General features: G+C 35.2%; 1 protein-coding gene across 2 annotated transcripts in view; it reads left to right on the forward strand.

Moving 5' to 3' along the window:
• AGPS (alkylglycerone phosphate synthase) overlaps positions 1–23,612 on the forward strand; it is a 142,210-nt gene that overhangs the window by 41,403 nt on the left and 77,195 nt on the right. For both annotated transcript variants that reach the window (XM_058549317.1, XM_058549315.1), the window contains exons 6-8: positions 10,051–10,122; positions 11,688–11,767; positions 15,912–15,992. In XM_058549317.1, coding sequence (XP_058405300.1) covers positions 10,051–10,122; positions 11,688–11,767; positions 15,912–15,992 — 233 coding nt within the window. The remainder of the gene's footprint in view (positions 1–10,050; positions 10,123–11,687; positions 11,768–15,911; positions 15,993–23,612) is intronic.

Genomic DNA, 23,612 nt, shown 5'->3' on the forward strand with positions numbered 1-23,612 from the left:
TATAAAAAATAGAGGTGGCTGTATTTTTAGAGTCATATAATTCTTTCTTGATCTGATCTTCCTGAGCTGTTGGTTTGAATGATTGATTTTGTTGTTGATGATGAAGTCTTCATTTTAAATATAAATGTAAATATCATATTGGGAGGTCGGTAGAAAAGTATATTTTTGGTGAATTTGAAAGCTTAATGAAATTAGTATCAATCAATGATATATTCAGATGTATAGAATCTTTTAATTAACATAATTGATTACTGCAAACTAATTATAATACTTTGTTCATATCAGCTGTGGGCTAAAACACATGATGTTCAGAAGGTGAAACAAGTTGTTTAATATACATATTTTCTTTGATATAAATAATTTAATTTTGAGAAATTAATTGTATTCAGAGATTTTGCTTGAGATAGAGAATGGATGGGCTTTCTGTTGTTATTTTGATCTTGCTGATGATTAGGCACTGTATTTAGATATGTTTTTATACTCATCTCTTTTAGCAGAAAATTAAAGCAGAACAGGTATATTCCCCACTGTCCATATTACCTTTTTAAAAAGTTCCATTGATCTTCTGATCCTTTTTTCTCTTTCGAGTCTATAAAAGGAGTATATAGAGTATTTTATTTTTCAAAAAATTGGCTCATTCATGGACTCTCAGTTCTTAGATATGATCCTTCTACTTTGCAGCGAGTATCTGAGGGAAAAATCATACTTTAATATGGGGTAGGAGGCAGGTGACATACATAGGAGGAAAATCCAAGAGCATATGTAGCTGAGGTGAAATTACTTTCCTGATACTTGTGATATATATTCTTCTGTGCATTTGGAGTAGTTATGAAATAAGTCTTTTGCCTCTGTTAGTTTAGTATAGAAATTTAGCTGTTTCTGAAAAAAAGAAGAAGAAATCCTGAAATAGAAGAAATACTTTTGTTTTGCCTGCCTGTTTTTTAGGAGTTTTAGGCTACTTCTCTACCAAGATTTGGGGAAGGTTCATTCCATTTTTTACTGGAAAAAAATGAGAGCAAAATTTATCAGTTTTCATTTCTCATAGGAAATGTAGTAGACTATCCTTAAATATACCTTGAGTAGAACTTTTTTTTTTTTGTATTTTTTTTTTTATTGATGTTTTAATGGTTTCTAACATTGTGAAATTTTGGGTTGTACATTTTTGTTTGTCCATCACCACATATATGACTCCCTTCACCCCTTGTGCCCCCCCACCCCCACTGCCCTGGTAACCACAGTCCAGTTTTCTCTGTCCATGGGTTGGTTTATATTCCACATATGAGTGAGATCATACAGTGTTTGTCTTTCTCTTTCTGGCTTATTTCACTTAACATAATACGCTCCAGGCCCATCCATGTTGTTGCAAATGGGACTATTTTGTCTTTTTTTATGGCTGAGTAGTATTCCATTGTATATATATATACCACATTTTCTTAATCCAATCGTCAGTCGAGGGACACTTAGGTTGCTTCCACTTCTTGGCTATGGTGAATAATGCTGCAATGAACATAGGGGTGCATAAGCCTCTTTGGATTGTTGATTTCAGGTGCGTTGGATAGATTCCCAGTAGTGGGATGGCTGGATCATAGGGCATCTCTATTTTTAATTCTTTGAGGAATCTCCATACCGTTTTCCATAGAGGCTGCACCAATTTGCATTCCCACCAGCTGTGTATGAGGGTTCCTGTTTCTCCACATCCTCTCCAACATTTGTTGTTTTTTGTCTTGGTGATTATAGCCATTCTAACGGGCGTGAGGTGGTATCTTAGTGTTGTTTTGATTTGCATTTCCCTGATGATTAGTGATGTTGAGCATCTTTTCATGTGCCTATTGGCCATCTGTATATCTTCCTTGGAGAAGTGTCTGTTCATTTCCTCTGCCCATTTTTTGATCGGGTTGTTTGTTTTTTTGTTGTTCAATTGTGTGAGTTCTTTATATATTACGGAGATCAACCCCTTGTCAGATGTATGTTTTGCAAATATTCTCTCCCAGCTGGTTGGTTGTTTGTTCATCTTGATTCTGGTTTCATTTGTCTTATAAAAGCTCTTTAATCTGATAAAGTCCCACTTGTTTACTTTTTCTTTAGTTTCCCTAGTCTGGGTAGGCATGTCATCCGAAAAGATTCCTTTAAAACCAATGTCAAATAGTGTGTTGCCTATATTTTCTTCTATAAGTTTTATAGTTTCAGGTCTCACCTTCAGGTCTTTGATCCATTTTGAGTTAATTTTTGTGAATGGCGATAGCACATGGTCCACTTTCATTCTTTTGCATGTGGCTGTCCAGTTTTCCCAACACCATTTATTGAAAAGACTTTCCTTTCTCCATTGCATGTCCTTAGCACCTTTGTCGAAAATTAGCTGTCCGTATATGTGTGGTTTTATTTCTGGGCTTTCAATTCTGTTCCATTGATCTGTGTGTCTGTTTTTGTACCAGTACCATGCTGTTTTGATTACTATTGCTTTGTAGTATGTTTTGAAGTCAGGGATTGTGATGCCTCCTGCTTTGTTCTTTTTCTTTAGGATTTCTTTAGCTATTCGGGGTCTTTTGTTGCCCCATATAAATTTTAGTATTCTTTTTTCTATTTCTGTGAAGAATGTCATTGGGATTCTGATTGGGATTGCATTGAATCTGTAGATTGCTTTAGGTAATATAGACATTTTAACTATGTTTATTCTTCCAATCCACGTGCATGGGATATCTTTCCATTTCTTTATGTCATCGTGGATTTCCCTCAATAATGTCTTGTAGTTCTCATTGTATGGGTCCTTCACCTCCTTGGTAAGATTTATTCCTAGGTATTTTATTCTTTTTGATGCAATTGTAAATGGTATTATCTTTTTGAGCTCTCTTTCTGTTAGTTCATTATTAGCATATAGAAATGCAACTGATTTTTGTAGATTGATTTTGTACCCTGCAACTTTGCTGTAGTTGTTGATTGTTTCTAACAGTTTTCCAACAGATTCTTTAGGGTTTTCTATATATACAATCATGTCATCTGCAAATAGTGAGAGTTTCACTTCTTCGTTACCTATTTGGATTCCTTTTATTCCTTTTTCTTGCCTAATTGCTCTGGCCAAAACCTCCAGTACTATGCTGAACAGGAGTGGTGAGAGTGGGCAGCCCTGCCTCGTTCCTGTTCTCAGAGGAATGGCTTTCAGTCTTTCCCCGTTGAGTATGATGTTAGCTGTGGGTTTGTCATATATGGCCTTTATTATGTTGAGGTACTTTCCTTCTATTCCCATTTTATTGAGAGTTTTTATCATAAATGGATCTTGTATCTTGTCAAATGCCTTCTCTGCGTCTATTGAGACGATCATGTGGTTTTTATTCTTTGTTTTGTTGATGTGATGTATCACGTTGATTGATTTGCGGATGTTGAACCATCCCTGCGTCTCTGGTATAAATCCCACTTGATCATGGTGTATGATCTTTTTAATATATTGTTGTATTCAGTTTGCCAATATTTTGTTGAGGATTTTTGCATCAATGTTCATCAGCGATATTGGCCTGTAATTTTCTTTCTTTGTATTGTCTTTGGTTTTGGTATCAGAGTGATATTGGTCTCATAGAATGATTCAGGAAGTGTTCCATCTTCCTCTATTTTTTGGAATAGTTTGAGGAGGATGGGTATTAAATCTTCTTTGAACGTTTGGTAAAATTCACTGGAGAAGCCATCTGGTCCTGGACTTTTATTTTTTGGGAGGTTTTTGATTACTATTTCAATCTCTTTACTTGTTATTGGTCTATTCAGATTCTCCATTTCTTCTTGGTTCAATTTTGGGAGGTTGTATAAGTCTAAGAATTTATCCATTTCTTCTAGATTGTCCAATTTGTTGGCATATAATTTCTCATAGTATTCTCTTATAATCCTCTGTATTTCCATGGTATCCGTTGTAATTTCTCCTCTTTCATTTCTAATTTTATTTACTTGAGCCTTTTCTCTTTTTTTCTTAGTAAGCCTGGCTAAGGGTTTGTCGATTTTGTTTATCTTCTCGAAGAACCAACTCTTTGTTTCATTAATCCTTTCTACTGTTTTTTTGGTCTCAATATCATTTATTTCTGCTCTGATTTTTATTATTTCTCTCCTTCTGCTGGCTTTGGGCTTTGTTTGTTCTTCTTTTTCTAGTTCTGTTAGGTGTAATTTAAGGTTGCCTATTAGGGCTTTTTCTTGTTTGTTAAGGTGGGCTTGTATCGCTATGAGTTTCCCTCTCAGGACCGCTTTTGCTGCATCCCATATGGTTTGATATGGCATGTTATCATTTTCATTTGTTTCCAGATAGTTTTTGATTTCTCCTTTAATTTCATCAATGATCCATTGGTTGTTCAGTAGCATGTTGTTTAATCTCCACATTTTTGTCACTTTCCCAGTTTTTTTTTCCTGGTTCATTTCCAGTTTCATAGCCTTATGGTCTGAAAAGATGCTTGTTATGATTTCAATCTTCTTAAATTTATTGAGGCTTGCTTTGTTTCCCAACATATAGTCTATCCTAGAGAATGTTCCATGCGCACTTGAGAAGAATGTGTAGTCAGCTGTTTTTGGGTGGAGTGCTCTGTATATGTCTACTAGGTCCATCTCGTCCAGTTTTTCATTTAAGTCTAATATTTCTTTATTAACTTTTTGTCTGGATGATCTATCCATTGCTGTAAGTGGGGTGTTAAGATCCCCTACTATTATTGTGTTGTTGTTGATTTCTCCTTTTAGGTTTGTTAATAGTTGTTTTATGTACATTGGTGCTCCTATGTTGGGTGCATATATATTTATAAGTGATATGTCTTCTTGATGGAGTGTCCCTTTTATCATTATATATTTCCCTTCTTTGTCTTTTTTAACCTGTTTTATCTTGAAGTCTACTTTGGCAGTATGGCAACACCTGCTTTCTTTTGTTTGCCATTAGCTTGGAGTATTGTCTTCCATCCTTTCACTCTGAGCCTGTGCTTGTCTTTAGTGCTAAGATGTGTTTCCTGAAGGCAGCATATTGTTGGGTCTTGCTTTTTAATCCATCCTGCCACTCTGTATCTTTTGATTGGAGAGTTAAATCCATTTACATTTAGGGTAATTATTGAAATATGAGGGCTGAATGTTGCTGTTTTGTCACTTATTTTCTGGTTCTTTTGCATTTCCTTTGTTTCTTGTCCCATTTGTTTTGGACTGCCAATTCAGTTTGGTTGTTCTGTCTTATGATTCTTCTAGTTTTCTCTTTGTTTATCATATGTGGTTTTGCTTTGATTATTTGTTTAGTGGTTACCTTGAGGTTTGGGCAAAAAATCTTGTGTATGAGATAGTCCATTATCTGATAGCCTCCTATTTCCTTATACTAAGTCAATTCAGTCACTTTCCTCTTCCCCTTCTAAGTTGCTCTTGTTATACCTTATTCTATCTTGTGTTGTGGCTGTGTGTTTACAGTGATGAGGTTAAATTTATTTTTGGTGAATTTCTTCCTTTGATCTTTGAGTTTAGTATTTAAGTGGTTGCTAACCTATTCTGGTAAAGATCTACTATTTCTCTGATTTTGTCTACCTACTTTTCTCCTTCCTCCAAGCTTTGTGTTCCCTTTCTCTTCTTTTTTTCAGGCCTGAAGGCCTTCTTGAGTATTTCTTGTAATGGGGGTCTCGTAGCCATGAACTCCCTTAGCTTTTGTTTATCTGAGAGAGTTACTATTTCTCCATCATATTTGAAGGATATTTTTGCTGGATAGAGTATTCTTGGCTGAAAGTTTTTGTCTTTTAGTATTTTGAATATATCATTCCAGTCTCTTCTAGCCTGAAAAGTTTCTGTTGAGAAATCCGCTGAGAGCCTGATGGGAGTTCCTTTGTACGTTATTTTTTGTTTTTGTCTAGCTGCCTTAATATTGTTTCTTTGTCGTTGACCCTGGCTAGCCTTACCACTAGGTGTCGTGGTGAAGGCCTTTGTCTGTTAATATATATAGGCATCCTGTTGGCTTCGCTTACTGGTATTTCCTGCTCCTTCCCCAGATTTGGGAAATTTTCAGCTATTATTTCCTTGAATAGGCTCTCTGTTCCTCTTTCCCTCTCCTCTCCCTCAGGAATACCTATAATTCTTATGTTACATTTTCTAATAGAGTCAGATATTTCTCAGAGTCTTTCTTCATTTCTTTTTAGTCTTAGTTCTCTCTCTTCTTCCATCTGGAGTATATCTATATTCCTATCCTCTAAAGTACTAATTCTTTCCTCCATATTGTCAGCTCTGTTCTTTAAAGATTCCAGATTCTCCTTTATCTCCTCCATCGTGTTCTTCATCTCCATCAGCACTGATTGGTTTTTCTTTATGATTTCAATCTCTTTTGTGAAGAAACTCCTAATCTCATTGAATTGTTTGTCTGTGTTGTCTCGTATTTCGTTGAGTGCTTTTATGATAGCTATTTTGAAATCTCTGTCATTTAGTTTTTGGATTTCTGTGTCTTCGGGGTTGATTTCTGGGTGCTTGTCATTTTGTTTCTGGTCTGGTGATTTCATATATTTTTGCATTGTGGTTCCTGTGTTGGTTTTGATTTTCCTCATCCTGGAAGTCTCTGGTTGCAATTTCCACCTGCCGCCACTGTCTGGTGGTAAAGGGCTGTGTAGTCTAAGCCCCCTGCGCGCTGCCCCAGTTTTTCTGCTGCGATCCGCAGTTTTTTTTTGTTTTTTTTTTTTTTTTTTTTTTTCCCGCTGCGATCCACGGGTCCAGTCCAGTTTGTTCAGGTCTGCCTTGGATCGCTAGGTCTGGTCGAGCTGCAGACTCCGGGTTGCGGGGAGGGGGGAGCTCTCTCTTTTGCCCTCTGGGTCCCTGACGTGGGAGGCTTCTCGTTTGCCCCTCTTTATCCGCTCTCTGAGTTGCTCAGATGTTGATGGTAGCCCTGTGGCTCCTCTGAGTCCTCTGTGCGGGAGTTTCCCACTGGCTGAGAGAGCCCGAAGAGCTACAGTTTTCCCGCCGAGGGCCGCCCCTCCCCCCTCTCTGGGAGCCGCGCAGACCGGGATCGCTGCTCTGATGGGGAGGGAGCGAAGTTCTCCTTACCTCTCCCCACTTCCTCCGGGGGCGCAGCACGTTCTGCTCCCTTGAGTAGAACTTTTAAGTGTAGATATTTTCTTTGTGTATCTGAATATTAACATACTAAGAGATTATCATAGTAGGAATGTATGTCTTGCTTTAAGAAATCCAATTTTTTAAAAAAAATCCAGACTTAGGGAACTTATGGAGTTAGTCAGTTGTTGCACAAAAGTTTCTTCGCTCTATGAAATCTTCCCCATTTAGTTAGTTCCCTCACAACTTTGCCTTTCCACTTTTTTTCCCATCCCAATTTCCAATTCAGGCCCTTATCAGTGTAGCTGGAATTTTGCAATAGCCTTAAAGGTTCTCATGCCTCAAGTTTCTTGTCCCTCAAAGCCTCCCATACACTCTTGAGAGGTTAATTTTTACAAAATATTCCCCTTGCTATCTTATTCCATACATCAAGAATCTATATGAATAGTGTATTGGTACCTGAATCAACTTTATAATTTTATTCTGTTGAATCTTCTATATAAAGACTTCTTGGAAATAATTTGTTTCCCAACAGATTAGCAGTTCACTAAGGCCGTTTTTTAACTTTAATGTAAATTTCCTGTTGGTAATAAAGTTCAAGTTTTTCTTTGCATGAGGGCAAGTTTTGAGACAATATGGCGATTTGAGACAATGTGGTATTTCCATAGAGTGGAGGGGATGTCTCATCTTGCATAATACATATATATACACATACTTAGGAAATATATCATTGTGGCTGTCTTTAAGTCTGGCCATAATCTGAATCTGAATTCTACCTGTTGCTTTAATAGGATGTCTAGGGCTTATCTAAGAGCAAGAATTTTTAATATATGTAACTTCCCTGATTTGGAGTCATCTTTAAAGCAGGATTTGTCACCATTGTGACATTTACACAGTGTGGATATCTCTACTTTTTATTTAGTTTAGACAAGTAGTTAGTAACTCATGCAATATATGTTGTCTGTGGTAAGTATGCTTGTAAAAATAAAGTCTCCTTTAGCAATAACATATGTTAAAAATTACTTATTAAATTTAGTATTTATGCATTATTTTCAGCAGTCTAAATACCAGAACTTTAGGCCTGTGAAAATATGTGCTAGGTACTGTTCTAGCTGTTGAGGATAAGCAGTGAGCAAAACAAAAATCTGTGTTCTCAGGTGTTATGCAATTTTGTTGGGGAGAGAGACAGAACAATAAACAAATAAATATATAATGTCTTGGGTGGTAATAAGTACTATAAAGAAAATTAAGGCATAGTAAGAAGAGATAGAGTGAAATAGGGTGATGGTGGGATGAGGGATTGCTGTGTTAGATAACATGGTCAAGGAAAGCTTCTGATTACGTGACAATCCTAGAAATAATTTTGCCTTGTTAAAGGTTTTTAACAGACATCTTCAGGTATTTTATTAATTACTAATGAACTAGTATTCCATTTAGTAATAATTTTTACCACAAACAGTGAGCTTTATATAAGCTTAACCTAAAAGCTTGAAAATAGATTTTCATTAAAAATTGGAATGATACAAAGGACATATATTCCTAGTTTTAAGCAACCCTGGGAAATGATAATTACAACTTTTATAGAACAGTATTTTTACTTTCATAAATGGGTGTTCCTATATATTTTCCTTTGCATCTTTATTTCCCTTTCAGGGTCTTGTTTTTATCCTCGATTTTCGCATGGTTTCCTTGCCTCGTCTCTTTCTCCTCCATGCCATTCCATGTTTTATCAGAAGATTGATCTTTCTAAAATACTCTCTTTGCCATGTTGTTCCTCTTCTTGATGCCCCATTGCTAGTCAAAGTGAGTCTTAGCACCTCTTGCTTGGTATTTAAAGTCTTTCACAGTCAGATTTTTTTTTTTTTTCCTGCTGAGGAAGATTTGCCCTGAGTAACGTCTGTGGCCAATCTTCCTCTGTTTTGTATGTGAGCCTCCACCAAAGCATGGGCACTGAGGAGTGGTGTAGGTCCGCGCCTGGGAACCATACCCAGGCCACTGAAGTGGAGTGTGCTGAACTTAACCACTAGGCCACTTGGGCTGGCCCAGCAGTCAGATTTTTGTTACTTATGTAACTTTTACACTGAGAGAGAGTACCCTTCATTTGTGTACAAAAGAAAGGAATTCATATACAGTATATTATGTGTAATATTTTAAAATTTGTTTAAAAAACATTTTTAAAATTTTTAAAATTTTAAACAAATTTTTAAAATTTGTTTAAAAATCATCAATGGATGCAAAAGTTAGTAGGTGAAAGTGTGATGATAAAGATGATGTTTACATAGTCTAAGTATCTCCCCACAAGATACTATTAATGATAGCATTCTTATAGTGGAGAAACCGAGCAGATACTATATAACCAAATGATGCAAGTTAACATTACCAGAAATGAGACTTGTCTACATTATGAGCCTCCAGATGTAACACACTGAGAAAGGCACAATGACACTTCTGTGGAAGTCCTGCTTAAATGTATAAGCTGAATGTAATTATGAGGAAACATACAAACCCAAATTGAGGGACATTTATGAAATAATTGACTAGTGCTCTTCAAAAATGTCAAGGTCATGAAAGTCAAAGACAGGCTAAGGAACTCTTAGGTTAAAGAAGACTAAGGAGACGTGACAACTATATGCAGTGTGTGATCCTGGTCCAGAAAAGAGGACATTAGTGGAACAATTGGCAAAATTTGAGTCAGGTCTATAGATTAGTTAATAGTATTGTAACAAGAGTATTGTATTAGTGTCAGTTTTGATAATTGAACTGTAGTTATGTCAGATGTTAATATTTCTGGTGGCTGGGTGAAAGAAATTCTTTATACCATTTTTGCAACTTTTTTAAAGTATGAAATTATTTCAAAATGTAAAGTTAAGAAGATAATAAAGTTTGTTTTAATATAGCTATTTAATGTGTTAATGAGTGAATAAAGGAAGAAAAAGTTTTGACACTGAAAAACTTTATAGACTCTTATTTTGCAGGGTTACACAGATTTTATTCATGTCCCTGTGATTAATTGATTTTCTCTTTTTTCAACAGCATGTCATGATGATGTAGTTAAGATTGTGAATCTAGCGTGCAAATATAACCTTTGTATCATACCAATTGGTGGTAGGTATTGTGCCTTTTGAATTTTCATATAATGTAAATTTGTTCTTTCTATTTAAAATATTTGTGTTTTAAATATTTGTGCCATGCCACTAAAAACATTCTTAACATTATGATATAGTTATTCTGAAAAATTGGTTTATGCTGCTTATTTCTGTTCTGAGTAGATCTACCTGAACTGTTTGAGACACTATGTACCTACCCTTAGTTCATGTCCTCTTTCCCATATGGATCCTAGTTGAAGCTGTGACTTAATGCCTGACTAAGAAAATGTTCCTGATTTAGTAATTACTTTCTAGCCTTTATCTTTAGGGAGAGAGTATCACTTTACAAAGGCTAAAATATACCCAACATAAACCTTTAAGAAGGAATCATATGCAGCATAAAAGATCAACCAGGACAATGATGACTAAATAATAATACCTTTTAATACCGAAAGTTGACATTGTTTTGCATTTTAAGACAAATTTGATCTCCCTTGATCTTTCATCAACCACATTGTTTTAACAACTTAACCAAGTCAAAGGAAATTGCCTTCACTGACTGAATAGGCATTGATGGAATGGAAATGGGACTCCAATAAGTCAGAAGCCTCAGACTCCTTCTTCAGCTGATACCTTCTATTGAATTCATGCAAAAAAGACACTATAATTCCACTTTTAATGAAATATATTTCTGACTTCAAATGACTATGACAAGCAGATAGTGGTTACTGATCACAGGCATGTTCGTAAGTGGCAATTTATGGTCTTCCCTTGTAAAATTAGGCTGAACCTTGTAGATCACTATTCCCCATAATTCTTACCTTGTATCAAGGTGACTTCCACATGTTTTCTGTCCAAAACACATGGAAGTACCAATTAAGAATTTATTCTGATATGTGGTGATACAGAACTGGTTAAGAACTAAGAACACTGTATTATTCTGTATTGGTATCAAGAAAGCATTTTTCCTTTGACAACAAATGTTAACAGAAAACAGGAGTACATTGTTTAAGTACTTCTATGTATTATTTATTCTATATTAAAATTACTTTTTCACTGAAGAACATATAAATTTGTTTTTTAATATCATAATCTGGGCAATTTTAACTTGTTTATATTCTAATTTATTAAAGCCTTTTTGTATGGGAATATAAGATATTATTTTAAATGATAAATGAATTTCATAATTATGGTAGAAAGGAGATAATGATGTCTCTAGTTGTATAGGATGGGTTTTTTGTCTTTTAAGCTCTCTCTCCACAGTAATCATTAGGTTAGAACTTTTCTAATCATGTTTTTGGAGTTCCACAAATTGCTAGGGGCTTCACTTGAGTGTGCCCAGGGGATGGACCCATATCCCATTGCTTTCAGCTCCATAATATTTCTTCATTTTGGCAAGCAGCGTAAAATAAAGGTGAGTTTGCTTATAGTGTGTTAGCATTTGCAAATTACATTTTCCAAAGTAGAAATTGGTATTACTTTTCTAGTGGGCCTATCTGTATGCTTTGTATTAGGGATTTGCCCTAGAAATGTAGCTAAAAATAAAATATTTAAACATAAAGTTGTTGTTTCCTATTTTGGCAGGAGGAACAAGTGTTTCATATGCCCTGATGTGTCCTGCAGATGAGACAAGAACAATTATTTCTTTGGACACTACACAAATGGTATATGATAATTTGAGATGTATTTGAAGATAACATTTGGTTTAAAAAATTATCTTTATGGCTCAGTCTTAGTTGTCATTAAAAAGGTATATTGTCGATTTTGTTTTAAATTTATTTCATCATTATATGTTACTCTTGTCTTCAGATCTCCAAAAGCTAAGTTCACTCATACTCTGAGGCACATATCTTGATGGAGTCTACCAAATTGGCCTGTGAAATTGATAATTTGAGAAGCATATATTAGAATATTGATACAATAGATGACCTGTTTTGTATTGTTAAAAAAGAAAATGACTAATATTAGTTAAGGTTAATTTGAATCACCCTATCTTACTTGTGCCCCCCCGTTTTACTAATGCTGTTGTAGTTTTGCTTGTGGAAGTATAGAGGAGCTAACTAATTTTAATGATAGGATTATTTTTTGAAGTTTTGGCTCATTGTGGTCCAAGAGTTGGACATTGTGCCATATTTAAGTTTTAATTTGGGTATGAACTTAATCTTTGTATAGTCAACAATATTCCTGGTTACATATTCTTCCATTATAAAAATTTTTTAGAAATTAATTAATTAATTTGAAATGTTTTCAAACACCAAGGTAGAAAGAATAGTATATCCATTTTCTAGATTAAATAATTAACATTTTGTCACATTGGCTTTATCTTTCTTTTTTTCTCTACTGTTTTTAAAGCAAATCATGATATTATGCTACTTTCTACCTAAATATTTCTATGTATCTGTTTTAAAAAGGACGTTTTCTCAGGGGCCGTCCCAGTGGCACAACAGTTAAGTTGGCACGCTCTGCTTCACTGGCCCGGGGTTCGCAGGTTCGGATCCGGGGTGCGCACTGACGCTCTGCTTGTCAAGCCATGCTGTGGCAGCGTCCTGTATAAAGTAGAGGAAGATGGGCATGGATGTTAGCCCAGGGCCAATTTTCCTCAGCAAAAAGAGGAGGATTGGCAATGGATGTTAGCTCAGGGCTAATCTTCCTCACAAAAAAAGGACATTTTCTCGCTATATTATTATCACTCCTGGCAAAATTAAAAGTACTTCTTTGTATCATTTAACATGTAGTTCACATTTAACTTTTCCAGTTATCTCAAAATTGTCATTATTTTACAGTTCATTTGTTTAAATGGGGAATCAGACAAGGCCCACATTAGCTTTTGGTTGTTTGCTTAGGTCTCGTTTTATTTAAATCCCTCGTCTTTCTCCCTTTTTGAATGTTAGTGATTTTTGGAGAAACTAGGTTGTTTGTAGCATAGAATATGTCAAATTTTGGATTTGCCTGTTGCTTCTTCTCGGTGTCATTTAACTCTTCCTCTAGGCTCGATATGTCTTCTAAACCAGAAGTTAGATATAAACTCTAGTTAAATTCAGGCAAAGCTTTTAATTTCTTTTTAAGCAACAATATATCATAGGGCGTGGTGTCTTTTTCTGTGTCACATCACATCAGGAGGCATGTAATAGCTGGTTGTCTGCTTTTAGTATTGCTAAAGTTGATCAGCAAGTTCAGATGGTGACAGCCTGATTATTCTACTGTAAAGTTACCCATTAACCTTTGTACTTATCCCAGAGTTTAAGAAAAGGCAATTTCCAGGCCGGCCTGGTGGTGTAGCAGTTAAGTTTGCACGCTCTGCTTTGGCTGCCCGGGGTTTGCAAGTTCCTATCCCAGGCGTGGACCTATGTGCTGCTTATCAAGCCATGCCGTGGCAGGCATCGCACATATAAAGTAGAGGAAGATGGGCATGGATATTAGCTCAGGGCTAACCTTCCTTACCAAAATAAAGAAAGAAAGAAAAGACAATTTCCCTAGAAAATAGCTTAAGAGTAGCCTGTTCTGGAATAGTCTTTGGAATGTGTTTGAATTTCGGGCCCTTTACCTTACTATGTGCAAATTTAACACTAAATCTATTACTGAATGTGTAGAGACAATAATACTGCAGAACGTTATTGTGAAGATTAAATGAGAAAGTATAAGTAAAAGTCTATATTGAGTAGATGCTTAAAATTCTGTGGCAGAATTTTATTTTATTTTATATTTTTAATTTTTTTTTGTGAGGAAGATCAGCCCTGAGCTAACATCCATGCTAATCCTCCTTTTTTTGCTGAGGAAGACTGGCCCTGGGCTAACATCTGTGCCTGTCTTCCTCCACTTTATATGGAATGCCACCACAGCATGGCCTGACAAGCGGTGCCTCGGTGTGCGCTCAGGATCCGAACCCGGGCTGCCAGCAGCAGAGCGCGCGCGCTTAACCGTTACGCCATGGGGCCGGCCCCTGTGGCAGAATTTTAAATAGCAAGGTTCCAACCATTTATTTTGTAGAAAAACCTTGTATATTCACTGCCTTTAACACTGAACTCTCTCAAATATTATAGGGGATGGGTGGTACTTATAATTGTGATTTGCATTGAAGTCAGTAAGTTATGTCTGTGCATTATTTTGCACAGTGTACTTCTGATACAATGTGTACAAAATATGATGAGAATTAGTTGTGCCAGTTTTCTACTTAAATGTATCTGATAATACTAAGACCTATTGGCCCTAAAGTTTTTGTTTTATTGTTAATTTGTGTTGGGTAGTGTATGCTAGATATAATAGGGTAGTCTATACATATTCTTTAGGTTCTCTGTGAGTGCCCATAAATGGTTTTCCTCTCTGCCTCTTTCAATTTCTTTGTTCTACTAAAAATATGTTTAGACCCCTGGTAGGTACAAGGTATATAATTAGTACGTGTATGTAATTGCCTCAGGAGCCAGTCTACTGGGGGAGATGTATATAAATTATTATAAGTTACCATTAGATTACTAAATTCTGTCTTTTTACTTTAGAGTTTAATACTTCCCTTTGTTTATCTGCCACAGGACCAAAAGCCTGATTTTGCCATGGTTATATTGAAATTACTATTCTTATTGTGAGAATATAATTATAATGATAGTTTTAACATAAAACAATAAGTACATTCACATATATCATCTTACTTAATGTTTATCATAACCCTGTGAGTTAAGCAGTGTAGTTATTTGTATGTGTCCAAATTTAGAATATAGGCAGAGACTGCTATTTTCATATTGTCTATTGTATTCTTTCCTTTTTATTATTAACTAGACTTATATGCATTAGTTATTGCCATGAAATTGAACATATCAAAGTGCAAAGAAAGCATACCTGGCATCCAGAAGAAGATTCAGGTGTGTTAACCTGAATCGAGGGGGAAAGAAGTCTGTTCTTAATAGTAGAAAGTAATTCATGAAGATTCATATATATAAAAATTAGGTTAAAAATGTTAAAAACATTTTTTTCGGTAGTCATGCATTTCGTAACTTGAGCCAAATAATGTTCAGTTCCTTCTTTTCAGCAGGAGGCAGGAATGTGCTCTGTTTTCTACCTGGGGTTTCTGGTCCTATTTTGGATTGAAAATAAAGCAGCGATGCCATTTATAGTCATGTGCCACATAACAACATTTTGGTCAATGACTGGCTGCATATACTATGATGGTCCCATAAAATTAGTACCATATAGCCTGGGTGTGTAGTAAGCTATACTATCTAGGTTTGTGTAAGTACACTCTACGCGCAATGACGAAATTGCCTGACGATGCATTTCTCAGAATGTATCCCCATAGACGTATGACTATACTATATTCAAATGTTTTTGCAGGTGTCTTTTTCTAATCTCATGGTGGCCGTCTTCTGACATTCTTAAATAAGATGTGATTACTAACTATTAATAGTAGTGCAGGTACTGTTTGCAGAATGCCAGAAACTGTGTATGGCAAGCTTTTCATGTGCAGTATCTCATTTAATCCTTACATCAACCCTATGAATAGGTATTGCTATTCTACAAATGAGGAAACACTAAGCTTAGACAGTTAAATAATTTACCTAAGATAAGAGGTAGAGTATAATTCAAATTAATATCCGAATAAAGACAGTCTATGTTTTAAACCAACTCCTGTGCAATATACTGCCTATGTTACTACGTCTGTCATGTTTTATAGTCAGGGATAAGTGGAGCTTTCTCATGTGGGTAACCCTACTTGCTTAATTACTATCTTGTCACTTGCTGTTTTGAGTTAGGAAGTTATATTTCCTGAGAAAATGTCAGTAGTTCATGGAGATGAGACTTCTTTCTTCTTTGCAACAGAATCGAATCCTCTGGGTTGATGAGAACAATCTGACAGTTCACGTAGAGGCTGGCATAACAGGACAAGAGTTGGAAAGACAGGTATGTTATTTCTTTAGTTAAGAGTTTCAAAACAGCTATGTGTTCCCTCTGAATGAAGTACCTTTCGTAGTACATTCACTGAATGAGTTTGTTCAGTTTCTGTTGTGGGTCAGGCATTGAGTTAGATGCCGAGGACGCATTAGTGAATAAGACACCATCCTCTACCCTATATTATGACAGAAAGTTAGGTATATAGACAGTTATGATTCAGAGTGAGAATTGCTAGGTGAAGGCTAGCTGCAGGGTGTTAAGCTCATCAAATGGGGTTGGAGGGAAGGAGTTGAACAAAGAAGGTATCAGAGGACGTGGCATTTAAAATGAGACCTCAGGATGAGTGAGAGTTAGCCAAAAAGGAGATGGAAGTGGGGAGAACAGTCCAGTCAGAGGAAGCAGCATGAGGCTTTAAGGGCAGCTGTTGCTTTTGGGGATCTGCACATAGCTGAGTATGGCTGAGGTCTAGTGCGTGTGTATGAAAGAACACACATTCTTGGTGTTTGTATATTGGGTGGATGTACGTATAGCAGTGGTAAAGGATGAAGCCAGGAAAATACGAAGCAGTTGGATCATAAAGGGCCTTGTAAAGCCCCTTTTAGAAGTTTGAACTTTACCTTTGTTCTTAGATAGTTCTGGCTAGCTACTGTGTGGAGAAGGGATGGGGCACGTAAAGATGTGTTAAGAGGCTGCTGCAGTAATTCAGGCAAGAGCTGATAGTGACCTGAAATAAGAGCAAAATGGAGCAAAATGGAACAAATTGGACGTAGAATTCTCAGAAGTTGATCATAAATTGGATCATCTGGGTAGATGTTGATATTTGCTGTTCATTGAACTTTTCAATGTGTAATTTCATTGACAACTGCTCGTCTCATGAGTTAGTCCTTGGAGTCCTTATAGCACTTTTTTTGAATCCTTGTGAATTTTTGGAAAACTTCAGGTTCCCTTCATGGATTCTAAGCAGGTTATTATTAAAATGTATCGAATCCTTCAACCTCCTCAAACATGGTCAAGATGACTGTAACTCAGCTTTTGTGAACAAAATTTAGAAAGTCCAATTTGTTAGTAATGTACTGATCACTTTATTCACCTTGGTTTACGGAGACTGCTCTCCTACCTTTTAACTGGACGTAGGGAGAGATGTGACATACTTGTTGATCTTATCTTGATTGTCTTTTTCCTTATTTCTTAAAAAGAGTTGAATGAAACTGGTATGCCAGTGACCAATTCTGGATGAAAGCCTATGAGAGAAATTATTAAACTATTATCTTTAGTTTTAATTTTATGCATTAAGATAGAACTGGAATAAAATTGAACGTATTTGTTGAGGCAGTGTTAAAAATCTTCAATAAGTCAAGGTTTTATCTAAGTCAAGATAATTAGATTTGTTAATCATTATAGTTTATAATGAACTTCAGTGGGCAGAATAATAGTATTTAATGAAAAAACCTGTAAAAAGTTTTGTATTAGTCTTCCATTATGTCTGAATGAGGTATTATCAACACAGCAATTTTTTTATAACAAGAATGGCCTTTCATGTCTCCAATTTTATATCCTTTATTATTAGCATTTGATGTAGTATTTTAACCTTTCCGAGTTTTCTTTTTTTTTTTTTTTTGAAAGGTTAGAATTAAAATTCAAGGAACATATTTCCTTGAAATTTAAATGACATTTTCCTAGACTAGGAGCTTCTGATATTTTACCTACCAGTTCATTTCCCTAAATGCCAATATAAAACTTTCTTTTTTTGCCTCTAGTAGACTATAACATAGTTTCTACAGCTGTTTTGATCCCAGTTCAGGTTCTTCCTCATTAAACTTCTATATCCTTTAGTTTCTTCTTCAGCTGAGGTAACAGCTTAAAACGTCCTGCTTTTTTCTTTTAGAAGTTTTAAAATGACACAAATATAGTAGTTGGGTAGCACAGACTTTAATCTCTTTAACTTGTAGATTACATTGATTTTCATATGTATAAAATTTAAGGGAGGTCACTCCCTTAACTAACATGTCAATTATGGACTTTGGGAATTTATTTCTAGGTTTATTAAATCTTCACCTACTTTATTTTATTAGCTAATAGTCTGGGGATATGTGACTTTTGTTTTTTCCCCCTTAGGAACTCATTCCCCTATGCCTCAGTTTCCTAATCTATACAATGGAGATAGTAATCCCTACTTTATAAGGTTTTTGTTAGGATGAAATAAGTTAATAATGTAAAGTACCTAGAGCTTTTATTCATTCCACTAATTTTTACTGAATACTAACTGCTTCATTCAAGCACAGCTATATGCCAAAAACTGTCAAATTTATATCATCTCAGACTTCTTTCCTGAACTCTCGATTTAGTATATGTAGTTGCCTAGTTGATGGCTCCACTTGCATATCTAATAGACATTTCAAACTCAACATTTTAAAATTAAATTTTTGTTTTCCCTCCACAATTTGCTTATTCTGTAGCCCTCTTATTCTCAGTTTAGGAAATTCAATTCTTTGGGCAGCTTGGGCCAAAATCCTTGAAGTCATTCATTTTTGTTTTGTTTTATAAGTTTCTTGAGGTATATAATTGTTATACAGTAAATTACACTCATTTAAAGGGTACAACTTGATAAGTTTTTATATATGAATAGTCATGAAACCATCACTGCAATCAAGATAATGAACACATGCACCAACCCCAAAGGTTTCCTCTTGCCTCTTTGTAATCCTTTTCACACCACCCTTACTCCGCCACTGGCAATCACTGGTCTACTTTCTGTCACTGTAGATTTGTTTAAATGTCCTACAATTTTATTAAAATCGAATCATGTACTCTTTTTTTGGAGGGGTGAGGGTATGACTTCCTTCCCTACGCATAATTATTTTGAAATTCATGCATGTTGTTGCATGTATCAGTAGTTTGTTTCTTTTTATTGGTCAGTAGTATTCCATTGTATAAATATACCACTGTTTATCCATTTACTTGTTGAACACTTGGATTTTTTTGGGCTATTACAAATAAAACTGCTATGACCATTCATGTGCAAGTCCTCACGTAGGCGTATACTTTCATTTCTCTTGGGTAAATATCTGGAAATGAAATGGCTAAATCAAATGGTACATATATAATTACCTTTTTGAAAAACTACCAAACTTTTTCCCAGAGTGATTGCATCATTTTATATTCCCATTAGCGCTGTATAAGAGGTCCAGTTTTTCTGTATCCTCGTCAATACTTGTTATTATTAGTCTTTTAAATTTTAGTCATTCTAGTAGGTGTGTTATGGTATCTCATTGTGGTTTTAATTTGCATTTCTCTAATGACTAGTGACGCTGAACATCTTTTCAAGTACTATTTGCCATCCATACATCTTCTTTGGTGAAGTGTCTGTTCAAGTTGTTTGCCCAGTTTTTAAATTAGGTTATTTGTTTTCTTATTATTGAGTTTTGAGAATTCTTTATATATTCTGGATATAAGTTTTTTTTCAGATATATGCTTTGCAAATATTTTTTCCCAGTCTATGGCTTATCTTTTCATTTTCTTAACAGAGTCTTGAAGAGTAGATGTTTTGAATTTTGATGAAGTTCAATGTACTTAATTTTTTACTTTATGTATCATGCTTCTGCTGTCATATCTAGAAACCTGTGCTTAACTTGAGGTTACAAAGATTTTCTCCCATTTAAGTTTCATAGTTTTTAGTTTACATTCAAATCGTTGATGAGTTTTGAAAATTTTCAAGTTAATGTTTGTGTATGGTATGAGGGATGGATTGAAGTTCATTTTTTTTTGCATGTGGATATCCAGCACTATTTGTTGAAAAGACTGTTCTTTCTTCACTAAATGGACTTTGCACAATCATAAAAAAGTCTATTGTCCATATATGTGTGCATCTAGTTCTGGACTCTATTTTGTTCTGTTGATCTATTGTATATCTTTATACCACACTGTTTGGATTATTGTGGCTTTATCATGAATCTTTTTCAGAGTTGTTTTGGCTATTCTGTGTTCTTCACATTTCCATATGAAATTTATAATCATCATCTCAATTTCTGTAAAAAACAAAAAAGCTGGTTCTGATTTCGATTGGGATTGTATCAACTCTCTACATCAATTTGGGGAGAACTGACATCTTAATATTGATTCTTCTGACCCATGAACATGGTATATCTCTGGTATTTTTAGGTCTATAATTTCTCTCAGCAGTGTCTTGTAGTTTTCAGTGTACAAATCTTTCATATTTTTTTATCAGATTTGTCCCTAAGTATTATATGTTTTTTGGTGCTATAGTAAATGATATTTAAAATTTTTTTCAATTTCTGTGTATTGTTTATTGGTATATAGAAATATAATTGATTTTTGTATCTTATATCTAGTAATTCACTAGTTAGTTCTAAAAGTTTTCTTGTAGCTCCCATTGGATTTTCTACATATATGATCATGTCCTTTGTGAACAGAGACAGTTTTACTTCTTCCTTTCCAATCTGTATGCCTTTATTTCTTTTTCTCACCTGATTGCAATGGCTAGAACCTCTAATACAATGTTGAAAAGAAGTGAAAGTGGACATCCTTGTCTTGTTCCTGATTTAGGAGAGATGCATTCAGTCCTCTAAGTATGATATTAAGTATTAAGTATGATGTTATGTGTAGTTTTTTTTTTGTAGATGTCCTTTATCAAGTTGAGGAAGTTCCTTCTTCTTAGTTTGCAGAGAGTTTTTATTAGGAATGGAATTTGGATTTCGTCAAGAGCTTTTTTGTGTCTTAAGGTGGAAGTTGAGGTAATTTATGTGAGGCCTTTCTTCTTTTCTAATATAGGTTTTCACTACTGTAAATTTTCCCCAACTACTGCTTTAGTGGTATCCTACAAATTTTGATATGTCTATTCATTTTCATTCATTTAAAAATATTTTCTGCTTTCCTTTTGATTTTTTTCTTTGACCCATGGGTCCTTACAAGTTGTTATTTAGTTTCTAATGATTGGAAGATTTTCCCAGACATCTTTCTGTTATTGATTTCTATGTTAATTCCATTGTGTTCAGAAAACATACTTTATGTGTCTTGAATCCTTTCAAATTAATTGATATTTGTTTTATGGCCCATGATATGGTCTATCTTGTAAATGTTCCATGTACACTTGAGAAGGATGTATCTTCTCCTGATATTGGTAGGAGTAGTCTATAAATGTTTATTAAGTCAAATTAATTTATAGTGTTGTTCAGTTCTTCTATATTTTTTCTATTTTCTGTCTACTTGTTCTATCTATTGAGAGAGGGGAATTAAAACATCCTACTGCCATTGTAGATCTGTCTACTTTTTATTTTTGGTGAGGAAGATTGGCCCTGAGCTAACATATGTTGCCAATCTTCCTCTTTTTGCATGAGGAAGATTGGCCCTGAGCTAACATCTGTGCCAGTCTTCCTCTATTTTGTATGTGGGATGCTGCCACAGCATGGCTTGATGAGCAGCGTGTAGGTCCGTGCCTGGGATCCAAACCTGTGAACCCCAGGTCACCGAAGCAGAGTGCATGAACTTAACCGCTACACCACCAGGCCAGCCCTGGGATCTGTCTACTTTTTCTTGCAGTTCTATCAGTTGTGTTTTTTTTTGGCAAGGAGGATTGGCCCTGAGCTAACATCTGTGCCCATCTTTCTCTATTTTGTATGCGGGACGCTGCCACAGCATGGCTTGATGGAGCGCTGTGTAGGTCCACACCCGGGATCCAAACCTGCAAACGCAGGGCCACTGAGGCAGAACATGTGAACTACACCACTGGGCTGGCCCCTCTATCAGTTTTTAAAACTGATATATTTTATCATATATAAAATATATTTTAAAGCTCTGTTATTGGGGGAATGCTTAGGATTATTATATTTTCTTGATTAATGAACCATTTTGTAATTATGAAATGACCTTCTTTCTTCCTGATAATATTTTTGCTCTGAAATCTACTTCATCTGGTATTAAAACAGCCATTCCAGTTTTCTTTTGACTATTGTTAGCATGATATATCTTTTTCCTTTTTTTATTCTTTTACTTTTAACCAATTTGTATCTTTATATTTAAAGTGCTTTTCTTTATAGACACCATAAAATTCATCTTTTCCTTTTTATTTATCCTGACAATCTCTACTGTTTTTTTTCTCTTTTTAAAATTTTTATTTATTTATTTGGTGAGGAAAATTAGCCCTGAGCTGACATCTGTTGTCAATCCTGCTCTTTTTTGCTGAGGAAGATTAGCGCTGAGCTAACATCTGTGCCCATCTTCCTCTGTTTTGTATCTGGGGTGCCGCCACAGCAAGGCTAGGTCCGTGCCCGGGATCTGAATCTGTGAACCCTGGGCTGCTGAAGCGCAGCACACAAACTTACCCACTACTCCATCAGGCCGGCCCCAACAATCTCTACTTTTAATTGAGGTGGTTAGACCATTTGCCTTCAATGTGGTTTATTGATGTGGTTCAGTTTAAGACTGTCATCTTGCTGTTTGTTTTCTATGTTTCTCATCTGTTTTCATCATTCTTTTCCACTTTTACTGCCTTCTTTGGATGGAATATTTTTTATGATACCATTTTATCTTCTTTGTTTCTTTATTAGCTGTAACTTTTTGTTTTGTTATTTTAAGGGTTTTACGGTTTATAGTATACATCTTTAACTTAAAACAGACTACCTTCAAGTGATAATATAACACTTCAGAGTTTAGTATAAGAACCTTAACAATATCATACTTCCCTCTCTCCTTGTCTCCTTTGTGCTATTATTGTTATACATTCTACTTTTATATATGTTGTAAAGCCTACAATGTAGTGTTATTATTTTTGTTGAAACAGTCAATTATCTTTTAAAAATATTTAAGCTATAAGAAAACGTCTTATATATTTACCCATCTAGTTACCTTCTTTGGTGCCATTAATTCCATCTGATGTTATTTTCCTTCTGCTTAAAGGACTTCTTTTAACATATCTTTAGTGTGGGTCTGGTGTTGATGAATTTTTTCTGCTTTTGTGTGTTTGAAAATGTCTTTATCTCATCTAAGTTTTTTTTTAACACTTTGTTTTTTTAGAGCAGTTTTAGGTTTATAACAAAATTGAGAGGGAGGTACAGAGATGTCCCAAATGCCCTTTGCTCTCACACATGCATAGCCTCCCTCCCCCCTTATTAACATCACTCACCAGAATGGTAGATTTTTTTACCAAGAATAAACCTACATTGACACATCATAATTGCTCAAAGTCCGTAGTTTATCTTAAGGGCCACTCTTGGTGTTGTACATACTATGAGTTTGGATAAATGTATAATGACATATATCCATCATTATATTATCATACAGAGTAATTTCACTACCCTAAAAGTCCTCTGTGCTCTGCCTATTCATATCTCTTCTCTGTACCCCTGGCAACCACTGATCTTTCTATTGTCTCCATAGTTTTGCCTTTTCTGGAATGTCATATAGTTGAAATCATAAAGTATGTAGCCTTTTCAGATTGGCTTCTTTCATTTAGTAATATGCATTTAAGGGGCCTCCATGTCTTTTCGTGGCTTAATAGCTCATTTCTCTGAATACTATTCCGTTGTCTGGATGTACTACAGTTTATTTATCCGTTCACCTATTGAAGGGCATCTTGGTTACTTCCAAGTTTTGGCAATATATGAATAAGGCTGC

Source organism: Diceros bicornis, chromosome 10 (assembly GCF_020826845.1).
Source record: "Diceros bicornis minor isolate mBicDic1 chromosome 10, mDicBic1.mat.cur, whole genome shotgun sequence".
Lineage (NCBI taxonomy): Eukaryota > Metazoa > Chordata > Mammalia > Perissodactyla > Rhinocerotidae > Diceros > Diceros bicornis.